Here is a 25,384-nt window from a genome sequence, read left to right on the forward strand (position 1 = left end):
TTTTTTGGGGGGCTCCAAAATCACTGCAGATGGTGCTGCAGCCATGAAATTAAAAGATGCTTGCTCCTTACAAGAAAAGTTATGACCAACCTAGACAGCATATTAAAAAACAGAGACATTACTTTGCCAACAAAGGTCCATGTAATGAAAGCTATGGTTTTTCCAGTAGTCACGTATGGATGTGAGAGTTGGACTATAAAGAAAGCTAAGTGCCGAAGAACTGATGCTTTTGAAATGTGGTGTTGAAGACTCTTGAGAGTCCCTTGGACAGCAAGGAGGTCCAACCAGTTCATACTAAAGGAAATCAGTCCTGAGTATTCATTGGAACGACTGATGCTGAAGCTGAAACCCCAATACTTTGGCACCTGATGTGAAGAACTGTCTCATTTGAAAAGACCCTAAAGCTGGGAAAGATTGAAGGTGAGAGGAGAAGGGGACGACAGAGCATGAGATGATTGGCTTGCAACACCAATTCAATGGACGTGAGTTTGAGCAAACTCTGGTAGTTGGTGATGGACAGGGAGGCCTGGAGTGCTTCAGTCCATGGTGTCACAAAGAGATAGACATGACTGAGCAACTGAACTGAACGTGTAATCCTTGTATCTAGATAAGCAGTCTTTACATACCAGCCCATGAATAGACTTTTAGGGATAGTTCATAAACATCCTGAAATAATATGCAAGTGGATTCCCTACATGATGATGTTTTCTCGTGCTCAGTGTCCAACTCTTTGCAACCTTATGGACTGTAGCCTGCCAGGCTCCTCTGTTCACGGAATTTTTCCAGACAAGTATACTGGAGTGGGTTGCCATTTCCTTCTCTAGGGGATCTTTCTGACCCAGGAATAGAACCCACACTCCAGCATTGCAGGTGGATTCTTTACTGCTGAGCCACTAGGGAAGACACGGGTAAAGATGCGGTGCACACACGCACGCACGCACGCACGCACGCACGCACACACACACACACACCATGGAATATTACTCAGCCATGAAAAAGGAACGAAATGACGCCATGTGCAGCAACATGGATGGACTTAGAAATTATCATATTGAGGTAAGCCAGCTAAAGACAAAGATGATATTGGTTACATATGGAATCTAAAAAAATGATACAAATGAACTTCTTACAAAACAGAAATAGACTCACAGACACAGGAAACAAGCTTAAGGATTAGGAAGGGGAAATGGGGGGGGGCATAAATTAGGAGTTTGTGATTAACATATACACAGCACTACTATATACAGGCGATAACCAACCAAGGACTTACTGTATAGCACAGGGAACTATACATACATTTAAAAAGCATTCTTGATAGATCACATAAAAGACAATAATTTTTTTTTAAAAGCATTTATTGATCTGATTGCGCCCAGAGGTGGAAATACTCTATTACTCAAAAATCATGTAAGTGTTTGGTACCAGAAACTGTAAGAAAACACTTCAATTCAAACCCAACATTTCTACAGCTTTGATTTCTTTATGGTTCTATTCTTCAAGACTTCCTCACTGGCCACCAAGAATGTTCCCACCTCTTCTGATTCTGCATGAATGTATGCAAACTTTCTTTGCACTTGCAAGTGTGGACTAAAAAATATAGCCACACCCTGAAAGCAGAGAGTTATTTTATTTGGTGGGAATGTTTTGGACTCCCAGCCCAGGAGACAGCATCTCAATAGCTCTGAGAAAACTGCTCCAAAGAGGCAGGAGGGAAAGTCAGGCTATACACAAGTTTGCAACAAAGGGAGCAGGCAGTCTGTACATCAAAAACCAGGTATCACTGAATTCATTCCTTTCATATGCACCTCAGCTATCTGGAACCAATCCTGTTTCCTTGTTCACTTTGTTTCTTACATTTCTTGTTTATTAATAACGCAGGAGATATTTTCATTTCACACATTTTGTGTCCAACTCTCTGCGATTCCCCAGTCCATGGAATTCTCCAGGCCAGAATACTGGAGTGGGTGGCCTTTCCTTTATCCAGGGGATGTTCCCAACCCAGGGATGGAACCGTGGTCTCCCGCATTGCAGGCAGGTTCTTTACCAGCTGAGTCATCAGGAAAGCCCAACAATACTGGAGTGAGTAGCCTATCCCTTCTCCACGGGAGCTTCCAGACCCCCGAATCCAACAGGGGTCTCCCGCATTGCAGGCAGATTCTTTACCAGCTAAGCTACCAAGGAAGCCAGCATTTCACACAAGTATAATCATAAACCCCGCCTGGAGGGGAAAAAAAAAAAAAGGTTAAGAACCATTGCTCTAAGAACGTTACTTTTCTGAAGCAATTTTTGCTAATTAGTAATGGATCTAATTCCCATAGCGACCTATTAACTGTAAGGCAAGGAGCGTTTAAATTGCTTTGTACAGCTTTATTCATTCTCTCACAGCTCTGTTTGGAGAAGGGAATGGCAACCCACTCCAGTATTCTTGATTGGAGAATCCCAGGGAAGGAGGAGCCTGGTGGGCTGCTGTCTATGGGGTTGCAAAGTCGGACACGACTGACGCGACTTAGCAGCAGCAGCATAGCTCTGTTGGTAAAGAATCCGCCTGCAATGCAGGAGACCCCAGTTCGATCCCTGGGTCGGGAAGATCCTCTGGAGAAAGGATAGACTACCAACTCCAGTGTTCTTTGGCTTCCCTTGTGACTCAGCAGGTAAAAAATTCGCCTACAATGCAGGAGATCTGGGTTCGATCCCTGGCTTGGGAAGATCCCCTGGAGAAGGGAAAGGCTACCCACTCCAGTATTCTGGCCTGGAGAATGCCATGGACTATATAGTCCATGGGGTCGCAAAGAGTTGGACACGACTGAGCGACTTTCAGTTCATTACTGTACATAGTATCCTGAGATGCTATGCTGCAGTACTCAAGCAAAAGCACACGAATATACATCCTGACCCCGGACATACGTTTCCGTCCCATGGTTTAAAAAACGCGTTTGCAGACTTCATCTTCGTTAATACCGACTAGATGTGCAAAATGGCAAGTGACTTCGCCTCTATGGCACCCACCGCAGAAAGGAAATACAAGCTGGCCACGGAACAGCGGACGGTCCGCTTCTCTCGTCCACGCCGGCGACCTTCCCTCCAGGGCTCCGCGAGTCCCAGGTCTTACGAGCATCTGCTGCCGGCGCGTCACAGGCACGTGGCCGGCCCACGGGGCCGCTCTCGTCCACGGCTGAGGCACTGACTCCTGACGTGACGCTACCCGAGTTCACGCAAGCCTCCGGAGGTCACGACCGCTCCCTTCTCCGCCCTCCAGCACCCCAACCCGACACCATGAGCGCCCGCCACGCTCCCCTACAGACTCCGCTCTCCCCCGCGCCGCCGAAACCCCGGTCGCGCCCACCACCAGCAGCCGACCGCGTGCGCAGCCAACCCGGACGGTGTCCCACACGCGGCAGACACGCACAAGCCCCGCCCCCAGGCCCCGACTTCCTGCCGAAGCCAGAGCGTGGGACGTGCGCTTGCGCGAGCGCATGCGTGAGATGGGGACGCGCCTTCGGCGACGGTTTTTTTTTAAAGCAGTTGGGCGCATGCGCTGCGAGAGGCCCGGCCGCCGCCGTGGGTGGTGCTGCCAACCGAAGTTCCGGCGCGCTTGCGCAGTAGCTGGCCGCGGGCGTTTCTTTCCTCCCTTTTTTTTCGAATTGGTCGTGAGGGCTCGATTCTAGTTACAAAATGGCGGCCTGAGGTATGTGGGGCGCTGTTTTCTCAGCCGTCGCCTGCTGAACGGACGGCTCACGTCCCCTCACTGCTCAACGCAGAGAAACGAGACGCTCCCGAAGGACATGGTGTTTGAGACTCAGGGGTTGCCGACCATCGAATCCTTCGAGGCCCTCAGCACGCCAGAAACGACCGCGCGCCGCTTCAGACCCGAGTGCCGCGGCCGCGACCTCGCACCTGCTCTCCGCTGTGCACCCCGGCTTCGCCGCGCCCACAAGCCAGCGAGGGCCGCCGCAGTCGCCGGAGAGGTGAGGGGCGGGCGCCGGGTCTAAGAGAAGGAAGCCGGGCTCCGGGTGCCGGGCCTGAAACGGGGAGCCCGAGGAGGGTGGAGCGGGGTGCGGGGCGCCGGCTGGGGACGGGGCGCTTGAGGGAGCGGAGGAGGGTGGGGCGCGGTGTCAGCCGCGACGCAACCTGGCGGGTTTGTGAGGCCGGGCTCGGGGCCGGCCTGTCGGGGCTGCGGTGTCCGATTTGGGGAAGGCTGGGCCCGGGCGCGGGTCCCTGCGGCCCCGGCGGAGGCGGGAGCCGGAGATGGAAGGGGCCGTCCTGGCGAGGCGTCCTCGGTGTATTTCCTCGCGGTTCCTCCCGGTACTCGTCTCTCTCCGCTCCTTCCACTACCCTCCTCCTGGTCTGGCTTCGTTTTCTTTACTGCAGCCACAGGCCACTGATCACTTGACTCCGTTCGATTAGGAAGCAATGTTCGAGGATTTCGTTTTCCTCGAGCGTTTCAGTCTCCGGGCGCCGGCCCTGCGTTCCATTTTTCCTCCGGGGATCACGCTGTCAAGTATGTTCCAATCTGTTTCCGTCTTAGAATAAACCGACGTGGACTGAAGTTACACCCCGAGGTGGGGGCAGCCCCCGGTGGCAGAGATCACAGAATTCCCTGTATCGGGCACAAATAAAGCTTCCCCCAATTACCGAAGGTTTTCGATTTTCCAATCCCAAGGTATGCTTCATACCTAGTAAATGGTTTAATGATTTGGTGCCTTCTAAACCACAAGCCCCGGAGACGGCGCTGGCAGCCCACTCCAGTACTCGTGCCTGGAGAATCCCATGGACGGAGGAGCCTGGTGGGCTGCAGTCCATGGGGTCGCTGGGAGTCGGACACGACTGCAGCGACTTAGCAGCAGCAGCAAACCACAAGCCCACATTTTTTTTTACGTTCTTAGTTCTTAACACTTAAGGACTCTAGGTGCCAGGCTCTGTTCTACGTACTTTACTGGCGCTTTTTTCCTTTTTCAAAGAAATGTTATTGTCTGAAGTACCATGCTTGGAAATAAAATATGGATTTGGTAAAGTATTATTTAGAGCCCGATTCATAATTCAAGTTAATTTTGGTTTTCCACACTACAGCCTTGAAGTTAGGGAGGGAAAGTGAATGCCTTTGTTTCTGACAGAACTTTTCTCTTTAATAAGATACATGAGTCCTTCCTCTGTTCCAGGCACTGTTCTAAGCTAAGCTTTTTGTTTATCTCATTTAAATTTCACAGCACCTCCCTGTTGTAAAGAAATTGGGGCACAAAAATGAAATAATTTGCTCAGGGTCTTCAGCAACAACATGGCAAAACTGGATGCTAGCATTTTGTAGTATTTTTCTCAAATTTGCCGTGTCCCAGATCTCTGATTCTAGACCATGCATCATGTGGAGGGGACGGGTTTTGAGGTACCTGAGTGAGTGAAACAAAGATCCCCGCCCTCTGGTTATTCATTGATTTTATAGAAATGGAGATTGGATAATGACGGCATAGGATAATCCGCTGTATTACTTTAGGCTGTTTGACTCTGCCAGTTGTGACTGTTTTGACTCTGTCTTCAGTTGTGGCTGTGGGTTAGGTGTTACAATTTTAACTCTTAATAAAGTTTTCGCACTTTCAGCTCCGCTCCTTTTTGCCTTTTAATAACTAGTTAGGTTATTAAGTTAATAGCAAAAAACGACTGTTTAAATTTCTCCCCTCTTCTGCCCTCTGGTGGAGGTGTTAGTTACTGAATGGGAAAATGGCCCAAAAGAAGCCACACAGAGACCTGGCCTCTGGAACACTTCAAGTTTACTAAGGATTTATGTGGAAGGGTACCTTGTTTGTTTTCTGGATGGCAAGATTAATAGCAAAACTTGACCAAGTGTTTGGGATGGAGGCATTAAAAAAGATTTGCAAGTAATGACAAAATTATGTTAATTCTCACTTGTGTTTTAGAATCTGGAACTTTAAAGCCATTTATTCTGTAATCAGAAAAAAGCACTTGGTAAAAGAAGAGTTCAGAGATTATTAGGAGATTATTAAAAGCTGAAAATTGCTATGTGATTATCCTACCAGGGGATAGGATTTTGGGAGGACTTCGGAATGCTGGCATTTGAATTTTATTTTACAGATCTTACTGTGCCCGGTGAGTGATGTGTAAGTTTGTATCTTAATGACCACGAGCTTCTAGAAACTTCTCTGGTGGGTTGTGGTCTTGAGGGCAAATAAGAGTGGGGAAGGACTAGGAAGGAAGCTAGGCTGATTTCCAGGAACCCTGGCTAGTGTTCCAGGCTAATCAGTAGATCTCTGGGCAAGGTAAGGAGTTTTTTGGCCCATTTAATTGATAACTTAGGGAAGAGCCAAGCACAACACTCAGAGTGGAGCTCTCCATTGATTGTTTCTGTTTTTAATAGCAGCAGATATACATTTTAGGATCAGAAAATAAATTGGAAATTTTAAGGGGTGAATACATGGAGTCGGACACAACTTAGCGATTAAACAGCAACAAGCCTTGAATAGAAGTTGAGTTGATGGCTTTTTCTCTTTTTTTGCGATTTTTTGTTTTAAATTTATTTTTTAATTGGATGCAGATTGCTTTACAATGTTATGTTGGTTTCTGCTGCTGATGGTTTGTTTTTGAAGAATTAAGAATTCTAAGAATGTTAACACATTCATGTTAATCATATTTTGAACTGTTTTCTTCAACGTATGTTGGGATTATGTCACAATAAACCCATGGTAAGTTGAAAATACTGTAAGTCGAAAATACATTTAGTGCAGCAAACCTACTGAAGATCATAGCCCAGCCTACCTTAAAAGTGCTCAGACATTAGCCTACAGTTGGGCAGAATCAAGTGACACAAAGACTGTTTTATAGTAGTGTTGAGTATCTCATATAATTTTTTGAATCTTATACTGGAAATGAAAACCAGAATAGTTACATGCGTACAGAATGGTTTTAAGTGTATCCTTGATTGTGGTGGCTTGGCTGGCTGGCTGGCTGGCTGGGAGCTGTGGCTTGTTGCCACTGCCCAGGATCACAGGAGATATCATACCTCATATTGCTGGCCTGAGAAAAAGTCAAAATCTAAATGAAGGTTTCTACTTAACGAGCATTGCTTTCCCACCAACTTGAAAACTTGCAAGATGAGCCATTGAAGTCAGGGACCATCTCTACTCTTGTAGTGAATGTAGTGCCTCGTTCACATTCTTAACTAAGGTCAAACTTTGCTAAATATCCTTAAGAGAATTTTAAATATTAAAAATGTCTTGCCTGTAGCCAGGCTATGTATAAATGTAATTTGCATGGAGTTAAGTTATTGAGCATTTGTTGATTATTACACAGTTCTGTAGATTTCTGATTTTTTAAAAATCAGTGTTTCATTAGCATTTTTTTTCCAAATGGAGTTGTTTTATTTTTCACTGTGTGTTAGAAGACCTCGCTGCCTTCTCCTGTAATTTTTGTTGGATTTGTGACACTGGGAGCCTAACAATGTTATCCGGTTCTCATTAAAGCAGTGCCCACTGGTATCAGGGATGTTTTTATCTCATTTCATGCTAAAGTAAATTTTAAAAATTCATTGTAAGAGTTAAATCATGTTTTAGAAAAGCAAACTTATTACTGGCTGCCTTGGTGGCTCATTGGTAAAGAATCCGCCTACCAGTGCAGGAGATGTGGGTTTGATCCTTAGGTTGGGGAGATGCCCTAGAGAAGGAAATGGCAACCCTCTCCTGTATTCTTGCTTGGGAAATCCCATGGACAGAAGAGCCTGCCGGGCTATTGTCCAGGAGGTTGCAAAGAGTTGGACACAACTGAGCGACTTAGCAACAACAAAAGCTTACTACTTCTAATCTTTTTACTTTTAGGTTCAAAAAAATGGCCAAAAGAATCGCCGAGAAGGAATTGACAGATAGGAATTGGGATCAAGAAGACGAAGCAGAAGAGGTAAAAAGTGCTTTCCCTAAGAATGATTTCCTGCTTCTTCCAAATTTAAATTCATTTTGTGATTCCTCATGAAGACTGTGGTAAAAATAAAAGGCCTTTTTAAGAGCATCCTGAACTGGAAATAGTATAGTTTCTTATGATCTGTGCTTTGTATAGAAATTGATGGGTGTGCTTCTCAGTTAGCAACTATTCCTTCAATACTGCTCCTTTGTAGAATCACCTTCCTCCTGAATTTCCTACAGTGTTTCACTGAGCATGCTCAGCCCACGGTTTAGTCCAGATTGAAGGGTGAGTAAATGATCTAGTTGTAAACTAAACTTAAAAAGTGTTTTACCACCACTGTCTTAGTTTGCCATACTCAAAGTTTTAGATTTTAGAAGATTGAGGTCGCCTCCCTTACTGTACTGCTTCTGGGAGTCCTGTTTTATTTCATACTGAAGATCTGAGACATCTCCACCCCCAACTGGGTTAACAGGAATGGAATTTAGATGGCCTAGTTTCTTTCCTAACAAAATAAAAATGGTCTTCTCTGAGGAAACCTTTTAATTTTTCTCTTACAAAGACTAAAACAGCCGCATTTCTGAAATGCCTCATCAGCAGTTTGATACTCCCCGGCCAGTTCACTGAGGAAGCCTGAACCAAGTTAGCCTTTCAAGTTAAAAGAAGTGTGCTAAGTTAAGAAATATACATAGATATTTTAAAGAGTTTGCAAAAGCGTTTCCAAGATAATTCTTAGACTGCTGTTTTCTTCCTTTCTCAGTCTATTTTGTAGTACTAATATTTTTCCTTTACAAATATGTGTAGTAATATTTTTAGGGAAACCAAAATCACAAGTATGGGCTTATAAAGAAGTGTTCTTTAACAATTCTGACTGACTTGGTACTTTTTAAGCATGTCTTTGGTAACTAAGTTTTTTCCATGTTTTAGGCTACAGTCACGTTCCGGGCTTACCACATAATGATTTGTTTGTTTGTTTTTTATTTATTTATTTTTTTTCCATGATGATTTGTTTTAACATTAAAATATTTCAGAAATGAAAGAACTTCCATTTGGATAGATTCTAATGAAACGTGTGTGGATGGACATTACATTTGAGTCCGGCATAGTCAGATGATCCCCTCTATGGGTGTAGAGATCCCAAAGTTTAACATTATCTGAAATAAGTATAGAAGAGAACTTTTTATAGCAAGTATTTTATGCCATTCCTCCAAGGTAAAAGAAGGGATGAAGTAAAGCCAAAGATTTTCAGCAAATTTCCAACAGGTCACTTAGAGTTCCAGGTCCCTCAGAGGTCTTCTGGATCATGGGCAAATGGGCAGAGCTGTTCTTTAAAATAATGTGTATTATGAACTTAATTTTTGAAAACTATAGTAGTAAGATGCTAGCTTTGGCATCTGGGTAATGTCTTTGAATATATTTGAAATATTTGAAGAATTGCTCATGAACAGTTTTGTGCCAAGGTGTTGATGGTCTTAGTCTTCTTAGAAAGTTGATGTATGCACTTTTCTCTCTGAATTGTGATTCAGAGTCTGGATTTGTAGTTACTGAAACATTTCTGATTCACCTGACAAGCAATGAAATTCATAAGACAGATAAGAGATATAAACTTTAGTTTAATATATGCTCTCCATAATTTGTGTTACCAGTATTAACAGTGCTTAAAACCCAGGCGATACTGATCAGTTGGTCTTGGTCTAGCTTTTTTGGTCAGCATTTTACCTTCTTTTTGCCCTTGTCTTATCGCTGTTTTAATTTGTACACTCCTGCAGGTGGGAACATTTTCGGTGGCCAGTGAGGAAGTCTTGAAGAATAGAGCCATAAAGAAAGCAAAGCGTAGAAATGTTGGATTCGAAGTGAGTGTTTCCTTACGGCTTCTGGTTCTAAACACTAATTTGATTTCTGAGTTGTAGAGTATTTCCACCTCTGGGAGCGATCAGATCAATAGATGCTTTTTTTAAAAAAAAATTATCTTCTATGTAATCTATCAAGAATTCCTTTAAAAAATATATAATGGTTTATCATTGGAGAAGGAAATGGCAACCCACTCCAGTATTCTTGCCTGGAGAATTCCATGGACAGGGGAGCCTGATGGGCTACAGTCCATGGGGTCACAGAGTCAGCGGGACGGAGCACACAAGCGCATCATCGTCATCTCTGTTCATCGGTCAGTGGATGTTTAGGTCACTACCGTGTGTTGACTGTTGTGAATAGCACTGCGGTGAATTTGGGGTGCATGTATCTTTGAGTTAATAGTTTGTCTGGATAAATGCCCAGGAGTGGGATCACTAAATTGTATGCTAGTTCTATTTTTGGTTTTTTTAAGGAACAGTCATACTCTTCTCCTTTAGTGGCTGTACCCATTTACATTCCTGCCAGCAGTGTAGTAAGGCACATTTTTCTCCACGTCTTCTCCAACATTTATTAATTGTAGACTTTTTGGTGGTAGCCATTCTGACCTGTGTGAAGTGATACCTCATTGTAGTTTTGATTTGCGTTTCTGTAATAATTAGTGATGTTGAACATTTTTTTATATGCCTGTTGATCATCTGTATATCTTCTTTGGAGAGATGTCTATTTAGACCTTTTGTCCATTTTTTGATTGAGTTGTTAATAAATGCTTTTTAAAATACCTAGTTCACTTGTGCATACCCTTGGTGAAGACCATGAAAGATATAAAAGATAATAAATATGACATCTTGACCTTAAAGGGAGCTTATCCAGTTGGGGAAATAAGAGCTAGATGTAGACAAATTCGAGTTGTGTCATAGTATGAAGTGGAAAAATGAATATAGTAATTGGAAAGCAAGGGAAGTGGGTGTTGGGAGTAAGACAGGAAAATTTAAGATACTCTCAAAGCCTTATCTACTTCCTAGGATTGAGGTGTGGGTGGGGTAATACCTTTGAGAATAATAGAAGCTTTTCCCATTTTGGTGTTCCTTCTAGTGTTTGTAGTTGTTCAGTCACTCAGTTGTGTCCAACTCTGTGACCCCATGGACTGCAGCGCACCAGGCTTCCCTGTCCTTCCCCATCTTCCAGAGCTTGCTCAAACTCATGTCCATTGGGTCGGTGATGCCATCCAACCATCTCGTCCTCTGTCATCCCCTTCTCTTCCTGCTTTCAACCTTTCCCAGCATCAGGGTCTTCACATCGGGTAGCCAAAGTATTGGAGCTTCAACTTCAGCCTCAGTCCTTCTAATGAATATTCAGGATTGATTTCCTTTACTGTTCACTGGTTTGATCTCCTTGCAGTTCAAGGGACTGTCAGGAGTCTTCTCTAACACCACAGTTCAGAAGCATCAATTCTTTGGCTTTCAGCCTTCTTTGTGGTCCAATTCTCACATCCATACATGACTACTGGAAAAACCATAGCTTTGACTAGATGGACCTTTGTTGGCAAAGTAATGTCTCTGCTTTTTAATATGCTGTCTGGTTTGTCATAGCTGTTTCCTGCCAAAATGTTTCATTCTTGTGTTCAAAAAGATAAAATATGAGTTATAATTCATGAACTGAAATCATGTCTCCGTATTCAGCAATCACTCCATGTTTAATAGCTCTTCATCTCTCAAGTACATCCCAGACCTGTGAGTGCTGTCTTGGTGACCTGGACATCTCTTGTCAGGCAGGAGAGGCTTGTTTCAACAGCTTGGGTGGCATCCTTGGAATAAACCTACTCAGCTGCACGTTCTGTAGTGGCTTTGTTCAATTTTTCTTTATTCTGAGTTCTTTTCTGGCCTAATGTCATTCTTAAGACTGGTCACTGGTTGGATGTAGGTCTTGAGCCAAGTAATATTTGATAGCTCTTTCATGGAGAAGATATAGAGGGGAAGGGACTTCATGAGGAAGTTATTGATGTTGTTTTAGGGAAGTATTTCAGGGCCTGTGGTATATCCACGTGGGGTTCTCTAGGAGACCTCTAGGTATACTGGTTGGCCACTCAGAACAGGAATTGGGAGACGGGTGCAGCTCTGCTAAGTTTCCCGCCCAGGAGGTCGAAGCTGTGGGGGCTCCTGGGAAGAGGCCTGAGAGCGGGAACTGGCGATGAGGAGCAAGACGCCTGGGAAGACAGGCCCAAGGAGGGACAGGCCAGCTACCGTGTGAGTGACAGTGAAGCGGTAGAAACGGTGCAGACCGCAGTGTCAGGAGCAGCTTTCCAATCGCACGAAGCCGGACGCTCCCAAAGCACCAAAGTTCTGTGCATTGAACACAGGTTGAAAGCTCCAGAAGTTCGTAGGAAATTGTAAGTAGTGAGTAAAATGCTTTTAGTGAACGTAACTTGATGTTTCTATAACTTCCTTAGGCACATGGTCTTTGAATAGTATATGAAAAGTCTTTCATTTAGGATTTAGTTGTGTGAGAATGTGTTTTATTTATAGTTCTGTAGCTGGTCCATAAATTTATTTGAATTAGTCTCTTTAACCTTTTATATCATAAATAGGTTTTAAAAGATTCTTTCACTATAGACTCCATCTGTCCTCCTTGTTACAGGAAGGCAGTGTCAGATTGCAAAGCCGTCGTTATGAGTAAAATCCGTGCTCTGTCTCTGCTTGTGCTGGAGGGTTCCTTTAATGCTGGTTGCGTAAGGGTTGTGGGTACTACTTAGCCAAGAGAATACTGCCATTTGCTTGCTTATTTGGAAACAAAAAGAGTTATCTAATGTGTGCTCTTTATTTTTCAGTCTGATGGTGGAGGGGCCTTTAAAGGTTTTAAAGGTTTGGTTGCACCTTCTGGAGGAGGAGGGTTTTCTGGATTTGGTAATGGTGCTGGAGGGAAGCCTCTGGAAGGACTGTCGAACGGAAACAGCGTAACTAGTGCCCCTCCCTTCTCCAGCACAAGGGCAGCGACTGAGACCAAGGCCACCTTCGGTGAGTAGGCTCTTCTTCCCCATCTTATCTGTGGAAGGATAATCCATAAAAACTAATTTTGCAAAGGTTTTTTTTTTTTGGACTTTTCTCTGGGTTCTGCTGCTGTAGGAGCAAGAACACGGCGGTAATGATGAAAGGGACGAAAATTAGGGCGCTTTTGGCTAATTACAGAGTGAGTAGAGCAGAGGCCAAAACAGCCTGGGTTCTGTTCTCGGTTCTGCCAGTTACCAGCTCGGTGTGAGCTTGGTCAGGTGCCTTAACCTGTGAGCTTCCAGATCTTCCTTCAACTGTGAAATAAATATGACCTCAGAATTGACCTAAGGGTCAAAAGAGAAAAAGAAGCTTTCAGTGGACCCTAGGTGAAGGCCTCCCATCCCTCCACCTCATTCATTATAATGTTCCAAGAATTTCCTCTGTGCCACACACCTACATTCCCAGGCTTTGTTTATTTTGCCCAGGACATGTTGATTGCCTCATCCTGTTTTGAGGAAATTACTCAAGAATCTTGGAATTAGCAACAGAGAATGGGTTAAAATCTTTGATACTAGGAAGTGATCCTGACTCACTGGATCATACTTAGTGAATTATTCTAAGAGTATATACTGTTTCATTTAAATTAGGCAGAGTGTTTAGTGTGATTAAAATAAGCACTTCCTGTTAAAATTTTAACTGCATTAATATATGTTCCTACAATCTTGGGGGTTAAGTTTTATACTAACTATTTTGACAGTTTTAGGTGAAATGGGCATCCTTTTAAAGGAAAAGATTATTTTAAAATGACAGGTTTAATGCAAGCATGTGAAAAAATACATATATATACATGTTCATATATACATGTAAAATGTTTGATTTGATTTTTGTAATAGTTTTTGAATACTATATGTACACATCTTGAACTGTAACAAAAATGGGATACGATAAAAGAAAATGTGAAGGCAGAGCTTTATGAAAGTCTGAATGGCTTAATTAAATCAGCTTCTGAATAAGTTCTTAAACATGTAATTTCCTATAGGATCTACTGCTATAAATGGCCCTACCTCCTTGGTCGACAAAAAGATTTCAACTCCCAAAACTAACGGTGACAGTCAGCAGCCTTCCTCCTCTGGTGCTGCTCGCCATGGGAATGCCTATCACAAGCAGCTGGCGGCTTTAAACTGCTCTGTTCGGGATTGGATCGTGAAGCACGTGAACACAAACCCGCTCTGCGACCTCACCCCTATCTTTAAAGACTATGAGAAATACTTAGCAAGAATCGAACAGCAACACGGGAACAGTGGCAGCAGTAATTCTGAAAGTGAAGCCAACAAAATATCAGTTGAAGCACAGCCTCCTTCTCTATTTGGTTCAACAAAATTACAGCCAGAGTCACCATTTCTGTTTCATGTCAACAAAACGGAGGATACGTCTGAAAAGAAGGTGGAAGCTGTGTCTGAAAAGAGCAAGGACCCATCACTAGGAGCCACAAGTGCCTCGTTTAATTTTGGCAAGAAAATTGATAGTTCTGTTTTGGGCTCCTTAAATTCGGGCCCCTTGACTGGATTTTCATTTTCTTCTGGAAACTCCAGTTTATTTGGCAAAGATACTACCCAGGGTAAACCAGTTTCTTCACCATTTTCCACTAAAACATTGGAGAGCCAAGCAGAGAGTGGCGGCAATGAATGCAAAGGTAAACACAGTTCAGAGCTTGAGGTCTGTTTAGGTTCGTGTGAGTTTTGTGTTTAGTGGGAAAAGTGTAGTCTTGTGAGGGAGACGGGTCTGGATTCACGTCCAGACTCCCGTCAGTGCCTAGACGCATGTGTGGTCCTGGACAGGGCTGGTTAATTTCTCTGATTCCTTAGTCATAAAACAGGGGAAGACCTATTTTATAGGATTATTTTAAGGATTACGAATATAAAAATAATATAAAAACATCTGGCACAAGAACTTTGAAAACCCATCAAACACATTCCGTTAAGAAAAAAAAACTAACATTTTTTGAAAATTATTTTATTGAAAAAAACTCATCATGGATGTTCACTGAATTAAGAGATTCGCTTATAAATTCACATAGCAAAACAGTACTATAAATAAAATAGGTAGACTAAATAGACATGAACTTGGGCGAACTCCAAGAGATGGTGAGGGACAGAAAGGCCTGGGGTGCTTCAGTCTGTGGGGGTGGCAAAGAGTTGGATATGACTTGGTGACTGAAGGACAACAGCAGCAACAGACTTCATAACCTTGGGGAACAAATTGACATGTCTGGATTGCAGCCGCCTTTCTAGAAGTGTTCGTGGTGTGTCTTGTTAGTACCCCAAACCAAGCCGTAATCCCAGCCCCTCCACTCCCTCTGTTGTTCTTCAGTCAATTCAGTCGCTCAGTCCTGTCCGACTCTTTGTGACCTTATGAACCGCAGCACGCCAGGCCTCCCTGTCCATCACCAACTCCTGGAATTGACTCATACTCAGTTTCATTGAGTCAGTGATGCCATTCAACCAATTCATCCTGTCGTCCCCTTCTCCTCCCGCCTTCAGTCTTTCCTAGCATCAGTCTTTTCAGATGAATCAGTTCTTCACATCAGGTGGCCAAAGTATTGGAGTTTCAGCTTCAACATCAGTCCTTCCAATGAATATTCAGGACTGATTTCCTTTAGTATGAACTGGTTGGATCTCCTTGCAGTCCAAGGGACTCTCAAGAGTCTTCTCCAACACCACAGTTCAAAAGCATCAAATTCTTCAGTGTTCAGCTTTCTTTGTAGTCCAACTTTCACATCCATACATGACTACTGGAAAAACCATAGCCTTGACTAGACCTCTGTTGGCAAAGTAATGTCTCTGCTTTTTAATATACTGTCTAGGTTGGTCATAACTTCTTCCAAGGAGTAAGCGTCTTTTAATTTCATGGCTGCAGTCATCATCTGCAGTGATTTTGGAGCCCAAGAAAATTAAGTCTGTCACTGTTTCCACTGGTTCCTCATCTATTTGCCATGAAGTGATGGGGCCGGGTGCGGTGATCTTAGTTTTCTGAATGTTGAGTTTTAAGCCAACTTTTTCAGTCTCCTCTTTCACTTTCATCAAGAGGCTCTTTAGTTCTTCGCTTTCTGCCATAAAGGTGGTGTCATCTGCATATCTGACGTTGATATTTCTCCCGGCAGTCTTGATTCCAGCTTGTGCATCATCCAGTCCAGTATTTCTCATGATACACTCTGCATATAAGTTAAATAAGCAGGGTGACAATATACAGCCTTGACGTACTCCTTTCCTGGTTTGGTACCAGTCTGTTGTTCCATGTCCAGTTCTAACTCTTGCTTCCTGACCTGCATGCAGATTTCTCAGGAGGCAGGTCAGGTGGTCTCGTATTCCCATCTCTTTAAGAATTTTCCACAGTTTGTTGTGATCCACACAGTCAAAGGCTTTGGCATAGTCAATGGAGCAGAAGTAGATGTTTTTCTGGAACTCTATTGCTTTTTCGATGATCCAACTAATTTTGGCAATTTGACCTTTGGTTCCTCTGCCTTTTCTAAATCCAGCTTGAACATCCCCAAAGGGGTTGTGTCGTTATCCCTCTTCACCCCATGGCGGTCCTGAACAAGTAGTGTCTGTATAGAGACTTAAAAGTAGTTAAAAGTGCATTCCCCAGGTATTAGCATATTGATCTTTGAGAAAGAAAACTATGGTTGCCAGTGAGCCGTAAATACTATGTTTTTTTCCTGGAGGGAAACTTTCTTCTGTTGCTTTGCCCTGCCTTCAGCTGTATCCTCAGGCAAGAGCCCTCCAGGGCAAAGCAGAGAATAAAGAGCTTCCCTTTGTCTCTTAAATAAGACAGATGGAGAGTCTGTCCCAGTCACAGGGACTCTGCTGTCTGTAGAAAGGATGCTGAATTGGAATAGAGTCTGCATCTCAGCAGGGCACCCCTCCATAAAGCACTTACTCCTCACCCTGTGGTTATCACCTGTTATGAACGGAAAGACTTCGAGAGCGTTTTCGTCTTTGGCCATTGTGCTCCTTGGTTCTTCTTTGGCATGATGCAAAAATGGTCACGGGAATATTTGGGGATGAAATTTCATGTGCTAGAAGCCTGTCTGAGATTTTTTTTTTCATGGGTAACCTGAGTATAAGTGAGTGGACTTTTTCTGTGTAACTTTACCTGCACTCTGCATACAAGCACAGACACTTTTGTTCTAAGACTTTCTACAAAAATCCAGTAAGTACCTCCTCACCTTGACCCCCCCACACAATTAGATTGTGCTTTCAGTTTCTGTATCAGCTTACATGTAATTTTTAGGTTCAGGTGAGGGGCAGGGGGGCAAATTTCTTTTACCGCATTTTCAGGCTCTCAATTTGAATCTTATTGGTGGTGTTTTTACAAAAGGTGGAGATGAAGAAGAGAATGACGAGCCACCGAAAGTAGTAGTTACTGAAGTAAAAGAAGAAGACGCTTTTTACTCCAAAAAGTAAGTAGTAGTCACAGCAACCCACTTGATGAATTTATTTTCAGAGAAGTGGAAACAGGCTTCTGGCTGGAGTGCATGGGGAGCATCATCCCTGCAGAGTCTACCGGGCACTCCTCCTGGGGTCAGGCTGTGCCTGCTCCCAGAATTGGGACAAGAAGAATTGTGGGCCTGTTTATTTAAAAAGAATATGATCTAAAAATTTCCTGCTGGGCGAAGCCTGCTCTTTGATGTTAGTTTAGCTCTTTCTGCTTTTCAGGTGCTTTAGAAACTCTTTTCTTGTCCTCATCTCTTACCTCAGCATTGTCTCCCTTTTTCTCCTTCCTCTCTTCCCCTCCTTTCCCTGCAAAGGTAGTCATCTAAGTCAGTGATTCTAGATTTGGCTTTACTTTACTCTATCTTCCCCCAGTGATGTGAGCTGGTTTGGCGTTTGGGGGGATTTTGTTTAATGAGAGCTGGTGCTTTCAGAAAAAGGCTGAAGGGAAATTTTTAGTTATCTCTCAGTGAAATGAAATTAGTGCTTTTTAACAAAGATTTTACTGAAAAACATTTGTGCCCTTAAAGCTTCCCTTGGATATGTTTTTCTAATACAAAAATTTCAGACTTAGTAAGTCAGCAGTTTTCATAGGATAAATCACCAAATCCCGTGGGATTTCAAATGTTTATCTTTGAGAACTTGTAAAAAGAGACCAATTCCTTTTGCCTGTTTTAAAATGTAATTACACAGATGGTGTAAGGGAGTGACCCTGACTTAGGGGATTTTTTGCTTGTTTTGAATGAGGTGGGTTTTTTTTTTTCTTTTTCTTTTTTTGCCACTCCTCAAGGGTTGTGGGATCTTAATTTGCTGACCAGGGATTGAACTCTGGCCACAGCAGTGAGAGTGTCGAGGCCTGACCACTGGACCACAGAGACTGTAACCCAAGATTTTTTTCTAATCATACTGAATCAAAGGAACAGGCAGTGGTTTTGACTTGTTTATTAATGACCTATGGAGATGAAAGAGTCCTGAAGAAAATTCAAAAATAAGAAATAGGAAAAAGGTGAGGGTGAGGAGCAGAGTGTTTGTCCTGTATGTTCCTGTTCTTTAAGCACCAGGGGCAGCTCTTGAGCTCAGGACCAAGGGAACACATCAGGGACGTGTAAGGTGCTTGGCGGTGATTTTTGACTGACCTGAGAAAGGATAGTTTCAGAAACCATTGTAAAGAATTGTATCAGGCCCACTGTGTAATAGTTAGAAAAAAGGAGGGTCTGTAGACTGTCTCGTCAGATTCTCTTAACCTGCCTTGTGTGCAGACCTGATTTGGATCAACAGAAGATTCTTCTCAGCTCCCTCTGCTGTATTTACTGACAGGCTTCCACACAAGCGTGAGCAGGGGCTGTTGGAGAATCATGTGGCTTTTGTGACATGTCACTGAGTGATAATATCAATTATTTTTCTCCATAGGTGTAAACTATTTTACAAGAAAGAAAATGAATTTAAAGAGAAGGGTGTGGGTACTCTGCATTTAAAACCTACAGCGAATCAGAAGACGCAGCTTTTAGTGCGGGCAGACACCAATTTAGGTGAGTACCTTTTTCTTCAGGTGGCACAATCATAATTACGTGGCATGTAAAAGCTCTCTGCTGATTTTAGTCTTGAGATTTTCAAGTATGTTGATGTGTTTTTTGGAATAGAATAGAGATTGTTCAGGCCAAATTCATCCTGTACTGACTCATTACTTGCAGATTTAGTTGAATGCTGGGGTAATAGTGCATAAGAAAACCTCAGTGTATTAAAAAGCTACTGCCAGGAAGTAATGAAATGTTTTCATTTTCCTTTGTGCTAGAAATGTGACTAAGAAACTGTAGGTAAACTGGACAGCTTCGTTAACTCTCAAGGGGAATTATCCTTGTAAAGGAATCCTTTTTATGTAACAAAGAATGATTAACTTGTTGTTGTCCACCCTCCAGCTTTACCATTAAAACAGTCCTCTGAAAGGAGGGTGTAGTGCCTGGGTGGGGGGTCCGAGGAAGGTGATCCGGAAGTGAGGGAAGGACCAGACTGTGTGCCTGAAACAGACTCCTGTGAAGCTCCTTGCTTTCCTGTGGGCTGGACTGACCTGTGGTGCAGTCACAGTGCTCTCACTTGCCCGTGAGCGTTGCTGGCCCCTGTGAGAGTCGTTCTCAGCTGATCACTCTTTGGGGAGAAGGCCTCCTCAGTGGGGCCGAGTCCATGTCCTGCCAGAGGCCCCACGGTCCTCTCTCGGGGGCCCCATACCGTCAGGGAGTCTGTCAGGGAACCAGGCCCTTTTTGTGACATTCCTATGGCTCCATTAAGTATGCGTTGCATCAGTGTTTAATGTTTAGCCTATTCGAGATGTAGTTTCATGGAAAGTAGTTTATTTTGGTGTATTTTTTCCCTTTGTTTAAATGCAGGCAACATACTGCTCAACATCCTGATTGCACCCAGCATGCCGTGCACCCGCACAGGGAAGAACAACGTGCTCATCGTCTGCGTTCCAAACCCGCCCATTGATGAAAAGAACGCCGCCACCCCCGTTCCCCTGTTGATTCGGGTGAAAACAAGTGAGGACGCGGATGAGTTGCACAAGATTCTGCTGGAGAAGAAGGGTGCCTGAGCGTGCCAGCTGAGGAGTTGGTGCCAAGCTGCTGCTCCCCTAGCGCCCCTGAGCTTAGTCAGCTTTCTTCTCTTCTTACTTTGACATTCTAGGACTTAGAGATAACTTAAAACTTTTGTGAGGAAGATTAATATTAAAAGGCCAATAAAACCTTTAATGTTAAGTGTTAAGAAACTGCATTCTCCCTTCTTAAGAACTATCTAATGTGTAAAATACGTTTGAAAGAAAAATTTTGGAAGATTTTTAACGTTCATTTATTAACCTAACCACAAGTGATTTCTTAATGGACTGAAATCAGGGTATCGATTAGATTTCCCAAAGGCTTTTCTGATCCAGGGCTTAGGGTCTGCTGCCACCATCTGCACAGCTTCACGGCCGTGCGTCCGGAGGGGAGCTTGCCTGAGGCGTCCTGCTGGTGAGCTCGGCTGACTGGTGTCCAGATGAACCATGCTGCCGCGCTGTGGCAGAGATGTTCCCCTGTGCTTTGTTTTATCATGTTACTTTACAGCTGGAATGTTTGCCTTCAGCAGTGGAGTCCTCAGCTGTTTTCGTGTGGATGCTGGCCTTTAACCCCACAGGCTGCTTTACTAGGATTCCAGAGCTGCTTTTTCATTTTAAGAGGAAATGAGTATTTTGTTCTTTCGTTTTGTAGGTTCCTTCATGAGGTGCTCTTACTTCTGTATCCCCCAAGAGACAGAAGGGATGGGGGGGTTGCCAGGAAAGAGGTTTAAAAGCACAAATTTGGTCGTTTGTAGACCATAGACAGTGGTCACAACCCTTACAGAACAAAGGGTTAAACCGTACAACAAAAGGGAAAGAATATGCTCTTAGTTAATTGTACCGTAATGAACCATATGGATCTAAACCCTAAACCTAAGTCATACGAGCTTTTATTACACATGAGCCATGTGAACTAAGCAGGAAACATGCAATAAGGTAATGGAAGAGGAAGTTGTGTGTATAAACGTTGCCTTTAACTTTTAGACACCAGTGTATTCTACATTTGATATGAAATTTCCATTTACTTTTTAAGGGTAAGATGTTCGTATGTCCATGTGGAATGGAGCCATGGTTGCACCCAAGGTAGCCACGTTACTTCTCCATAGCTTTTGGGTAACTAGCACTAGCGTTCTTTGAAGACTCTGGTCACGTGAACTAAATGTCAGGTTTAATGTCCTAATGTCCACTTTCATTCCTCATGAGTCATTTAATGCTGGTACCAGATAGGCTCAGGGTCTGTGCCTGAGGGCTCACACTTGTATATTCTGCTCTTCAGAGCATAATGTCTTCTGACTTTAAAAAAAGAATGTCAGAATTACTGTAGATAGTACAGTTGCTTTTATTAAAAAAAAAAACTACAATTTTTAGAGGTAAAGGGAGCAGAGAAACCATTTTATGATACGTTACTCTTTAATACTTGAGGTAAAGTAGCTGGGCCAGCACTGATCATGAAATTCTCGTACTGCTGCATTCTCACCTTTCTGATTCCATGGGGAGGCTTTGGCCCCATGTGTGACCTTGGGTAGATAACATGCACTGTTAGGGAATGTGATCGAATTCGGCTGTATCATGAGGCCTGGGGAAGAAGTGGCAATTGTTTCTTTTACTTTTTAGAAATGAGAATGTTCATGGGTGTTTGTTGTAGATGAGTTTTAGTTAACAAGTGGTCGATTACTTAATGCTGGCCCTGCCCTGTTCACACTAGGTTTATCCAGCTGTTAGAGGGACGAGGAACTAAGGGGAACAAACCTCATCAGCATGTCCTAGCTTAGCCGTGCATGCTCCTTGTCCCACCAGAAAGTCAGGCTCACAGACTTCTTTATCTATAGGAACTCCGGTGCGTTATTTTGTTTGCCTTTGCATGTGATGTGGATTGTTCACCAAAAATGGCATGGAAGTCATGACTGGATTAACTCTTCCCCACCACCGTCCGTAAAAAGTTTGTCTTTTTAAATTACTGGGTGTGTGTGGCTTTCTATATTTCTAACATTCCCAGCAAATTCTTGCTAAGACTGTACTGTTAAAGTGGAGATTACGGGGGGAACATGTGGTATGTATACTGTAAGTCAAAATATGGTATTGTCTTAAAATCACTCTTGTACTTTAGGATCTTGCTGGTCTCCACTTAATTATGTCTGAGTGTAAAAGAGCCTAATAAGTGTATGTGGATTTCACTGTAAAATCTTAAGTCCATGTATGTTACTGGGGGAGGGGCACCTTGGCCCCTGGAGGGCTTGCCTTTTTGTCCCCACTGTTTAACAGCTCAATTCTACCCCTTGGGTTTAGTTAGATTTATTTTTTAACAAGTTATTAGAAATTAGGCTTTAAAATGTTGAATGTGGATGAAGTTTTTATCTTTGGTTTGAGAATCTATGACGAGAGTGTCATAAATGTGGCCTAAAGGGTGTATATATCTTTAAATCAGATTGTGTTATGTCTTGACAAATACCGAGTATCCCAGTGGCCTTTTTTTTTTAACTGCTGTGTGTTCATCTCTTCCTTTTGAGCATTCCCATTAAGCAAAAAATAGAGTATTATGCTATTTTCATTATTAGAATTACAGGCTGAAAGTGTGTGTCCAGTTTTTAAACTTTAGATTGTGTTTTTCATGAAAGAACAGGTCTGTTTATGGACTGGTTTTCTTTTAAAAGGATTATTGTTTTACAGTTTGAATTCTAAATCATATTTTTGATATGCTGCATGCCAAAAAATATCTACCTGTTCTGAGGTAGAGGGAAAAAAACTAATGTTCTAGCTTACTGTTAAAGAGTTTAGAGAAGGCTTTTTTGGTTTAGTTTTAAAGGTCAGCAAATTGCCTGTTTCTGAGCATTTGTCAGTTATTCTATTTCAGAACAGTTCAGAACAATCCAAATGAAAGTGCAGTGCAGTTTTGCAAACTATATGCGACACACTCCCAAACCCCTGGTAGTCATCCCCATTGTAGAAGTGAGGTCTCAGTACAAACCGCTTTGTCCTGTAGCACCAGTGGACGACAGGGAGGGACCTGTCACAACTTCCTTCTCATGTGGTGCTCTGAGCACAGGGCCTCCGTGTGTGTGTGTGTGTGTGTGTGTGTGTGTGTGTGTGTGTGTAGGTGTGTGTGTAGGTGTGTGTGTGTATTTGTTGCTGGTGTAGCAGACCCAGTTGTAGCGGAGACGGGAAACTTGTTAGCAATCAAATGGATGAATTGTTTGCTTTCTATTTTACATAGGAAACTGTTTTCTAAAGCTAAAATACTTGAATTGTCAGACGATGTAATCTCGGTGTGTATTAGTTTTTGAATGATCCCGTTGAGCAAGTGTATCAATCCATGAAATGTGAATAAACGGAAAGTAAACAGAGTCCGTGTTTGACACTTTGTGTTCCTCTGCTGCCCCTGGGGTTAGTCCCTGGGGGGGGTGGGGGGGCATGTGGAAGTATGCCTGGAAGCCCCCTGGCAGCAGGAGGGTCAGCTGGGAGGTGAGAGGCCCAGAAAGAAAGTGAAAGTGAAGCCACTCAGTCGGTCCAACTCTTTCCTCCTCCTGGCTCCTCCGTCCATGGGATTCTCCAGGCAGGAATACTGGAGTGGGAGACCCAGACCCACCCGTAACTGGATCCTTTGTGCCGGATGAGACCCATTCCAGGCCATTCAGGGCTTTCTGTTGGATTCCTGTTTTTACAGATTAGACTGGGAATAACGGACCTTTCATTGGCTATTGTGAGGAGCATTGTGCTAGAAGCTTTTAATATATTCTCTTGTTTAATGCTTGCAGCAAACCTTCCAGACATGGGCTCCTGGGTGCACTTTCCAAAGAAACTGGAGTTTGGGCAGGCGAGGTTTCTTCCAGCAAGTAAGTGGAGTTGGGAATCTGTGTCCAGGAGGACACTGTGAAACTTAAGGATCAAAATGACCAAGGAAAAAAACATATTTTGAGTCTATGTAACCTTGTTTTTGGTGATTTAGGAAATCACTACTAAGATAAGAGGTGTCTCTGGTAAAGAAAACTATTATAAAGACTAAGTTATCCATCAGAATATTTTTCTTGAGCTGGCAACATCTCATGGAAACTCCTGAAGACAGTGCAGGTACTGTCTAGAGAGGAGGAGTGCGTTGCAGCCACGCTGGCCCCGTTTGAGGCGCTCCGCTGAATGGCCGGGCTGCAGCAGTGGTTCTGCAGGGTGGTCCTGGGAGCAGCGGCAGCAACACCCAGGGCCCTGAGAGAATCACGCTCGGGGGCCCACCCTGCACCTGCCTCAGCAGAGGCAGATGTCATTCACATACTATGGAATTCTTAACGTGTACAGTCTAGCTGTTTCTAGTCTATGCACTGAGCTGTACACCCATCACCACTGTTTGCAATAATTCCAGAATATTTTATCACCAGCTGTCTGGATTTTAACAGGTGTTTCGGACTCAACGCCAGATTTGAGGACCAGTGGGCTACATCTGTGTTCACTTATGACTCCAACCCATCAAGTGTCCTTTTGGCACAATGGTCATCATAGTTGCCTGGAACTACACCAGCCTTTGTACATGTCTCAGTCCAGCTTCGTGCATTGGAGAAGGAACTGGCAGCCCACTCCAGTGTTCTTGCCTGGAGAATCCCAGGGACGGGGAAGCCTGGTGGGCTGCCGTCTATGGGGTCACACAGAGTCGGACACGACTGAAGCGACTCAGCAGCAGCAGCAGCAGCAGCAGTCCAGCCTCACTGCATCTGGGAAGGTAGGTGGCAGTTCTCCTTCACAGTTCAGAAAACCCTAAGGAGATGGAGCTTGTTGACGGAACAGCCACGTGGGGCTCCCTCCAGTGTGACTTGAAGGTATGTGTGTGGTTTCTGAAACTGTCTAAAATCTTTTTAACAAAGTGGTTTATTGAAAATATGATCAACGTATAAAATAGGTAACTACTGAGAACTTACTGTTTAGCACAGGGAACCCTACAATGCTGGGTGGTGACCTAAATGGGAAGGAAATCTATAAAGAGTGGATATGTGTACATGTGTTAACTGATTGTCTTTACTGTACAGCAGAAATACAACACTGTAAAGCAAGTATACTCCAATAAAAATTAATTTAAAAAATATATAATCACTAGTTTACTAAAAACCATCATGTTTCAAATGGAGCAGTCTAATTGTTTAATTTATTAAAGTCAGGTTCCTTAACCCACAAACAGGAAAGAAGTGTCTTGTTAAGCCTGTTGGCTTACGTGGAGGCCAGGTCAGGAGAGAACTGAATGAAGCTGTAAGCAAAGGAAAAGACATCTTTTGTCTGATCATCCCCAAAACAAATACTTTCTTTCCTCATACAAGTTTTCCAACTGTCCTGTCATTTGAACAGTCGAGCGCAGAGTACAGCGTGTTTACACATCTAACGTGTATATACAATGAACCGTAGTACTGTATGAATTATTGTATGTTAACCCCTCCTCCCGGTAGAAAATTCCCCAAGGTTTTCCCTTCCAGTCAACTTTTTTTTTCTAAGCTAGGGCATGACAGTGGTTCCTAAAGTGCATCTATGTCAGAGTGAGAGAATGGAGACAGAGGTAGCCTTCAAGAGCAGGCAGGCAGCAGGGACACAGCTACCGCAGGTAGCTTCCA

The 25,384-nt window shown here is 43.4% G+C and overlaps 1 protein-coding gene and 1 long non-coding RNA gene across 9 annotated transcripts; one reads left to right on the plus strand and one right to left on the minus strand.

Moving 5' to 3' along the window:
- Positions 1–1,031: 1,031 nt before the first annotated feature.
- Positions 1,032–3,413, minus strand: LOC145546843 (uncharacterized). Its single transcript, XR_014083345.1, has 2 exons — positions 3,007–3,413; positions 1,032–2,218 (listed from the first exon to the last, which is right to left on the minus strand). It is a non-coding gene; the product is annotated as an uncharacterized LOC145546843 (long non-coding RNA).
- A 244-nt stretch (positions 3,414–3,657) lies between these two features.
- On the plus strand, positions 3,658–23,146 carry NUP50 (nucleoporin 50). 8 transcript variants are annotated; one of them, XM_081594889.1, is made up of 9 exons: positions 3,658–3,965; positions 4,405–4,498; positions 7,818–7,896; positions 9,666–9,749; positions 12,572–12,758; positions 13,771–14,424; positions 17,109–17,190; positions 18,632–18,750; positions 19,603–23,146. In XM_081594889.1, exons 3-9 carry the CDS (start codon positions 7,828–7,830, stop codon positions 19,803–19,805), a joined length of 1,398 nt encoding a protein of 465 aa, XP_081451015.1. In that variant the 5' UTR covers positions 3,658–3,965; positions 4,405–4,498; positions 7,818–7,827; the 3' UTR covers positions 19,806–23,146. The 8 variants fall into 8 exon arrangements, with proteins under 8 accessions (XP_081451015.1, XP_081451011.1, XP_081451018.1 ...); XM_081594885.1 differs by lacking the exon at positions 4,405–4,498 and having other exon boundaries at positions 7,818–7,954; positions 9,580–9,749; XM_081594892.1 differs by lacking the exon at positions 4,405–4,498 and having other exon boundaries at positions 18,632–18,770; positions 19,550–23,146.
- Positions 23,147–25,384: the final 2,238 nt, after the last annotated feature.

Source organism: Giraffa tippelskirchi, chromosome 4 (genome assembly GCF_054371585.1).
Source record: "Giraffa tippelskirchi isolate mGirTip1 chromosome 4, T2T-mGirTip1v1.2.pri, whole genome shotgun sequence".
Taxonomy (NCBI): Eukaryota; Metazoa; Chordata; class Mammalia; order Artiodactyla; family Giraffidae; genus Giraffa; species Giraffa tippelskirchi.

Bases quoted from the DNA above. Each gene is read 5' to 3' on its own strand.
- NUP50 (XM_081594885.1), top strand. From the start codon at position 7,828: ATGGCCAAAAGAATCGCCGAGAAGGAATTGACAGATAGGAATTGGGAT. The intron at 7,955-9,579 runs GTGATTCCTCAT...GATACTGATCAG, and splicing joins TCCAAATTTAAATTCATTTT to TTGGTCTTGGTCTAGCTTTT. The intron at 14,425-17,108 runs GTAAACACAGTT...TTTTTACAAAAG, and splicing joins TGGCGGCAATGAATGCAAAG to GTGGAGATGAAGAAGAGAAT.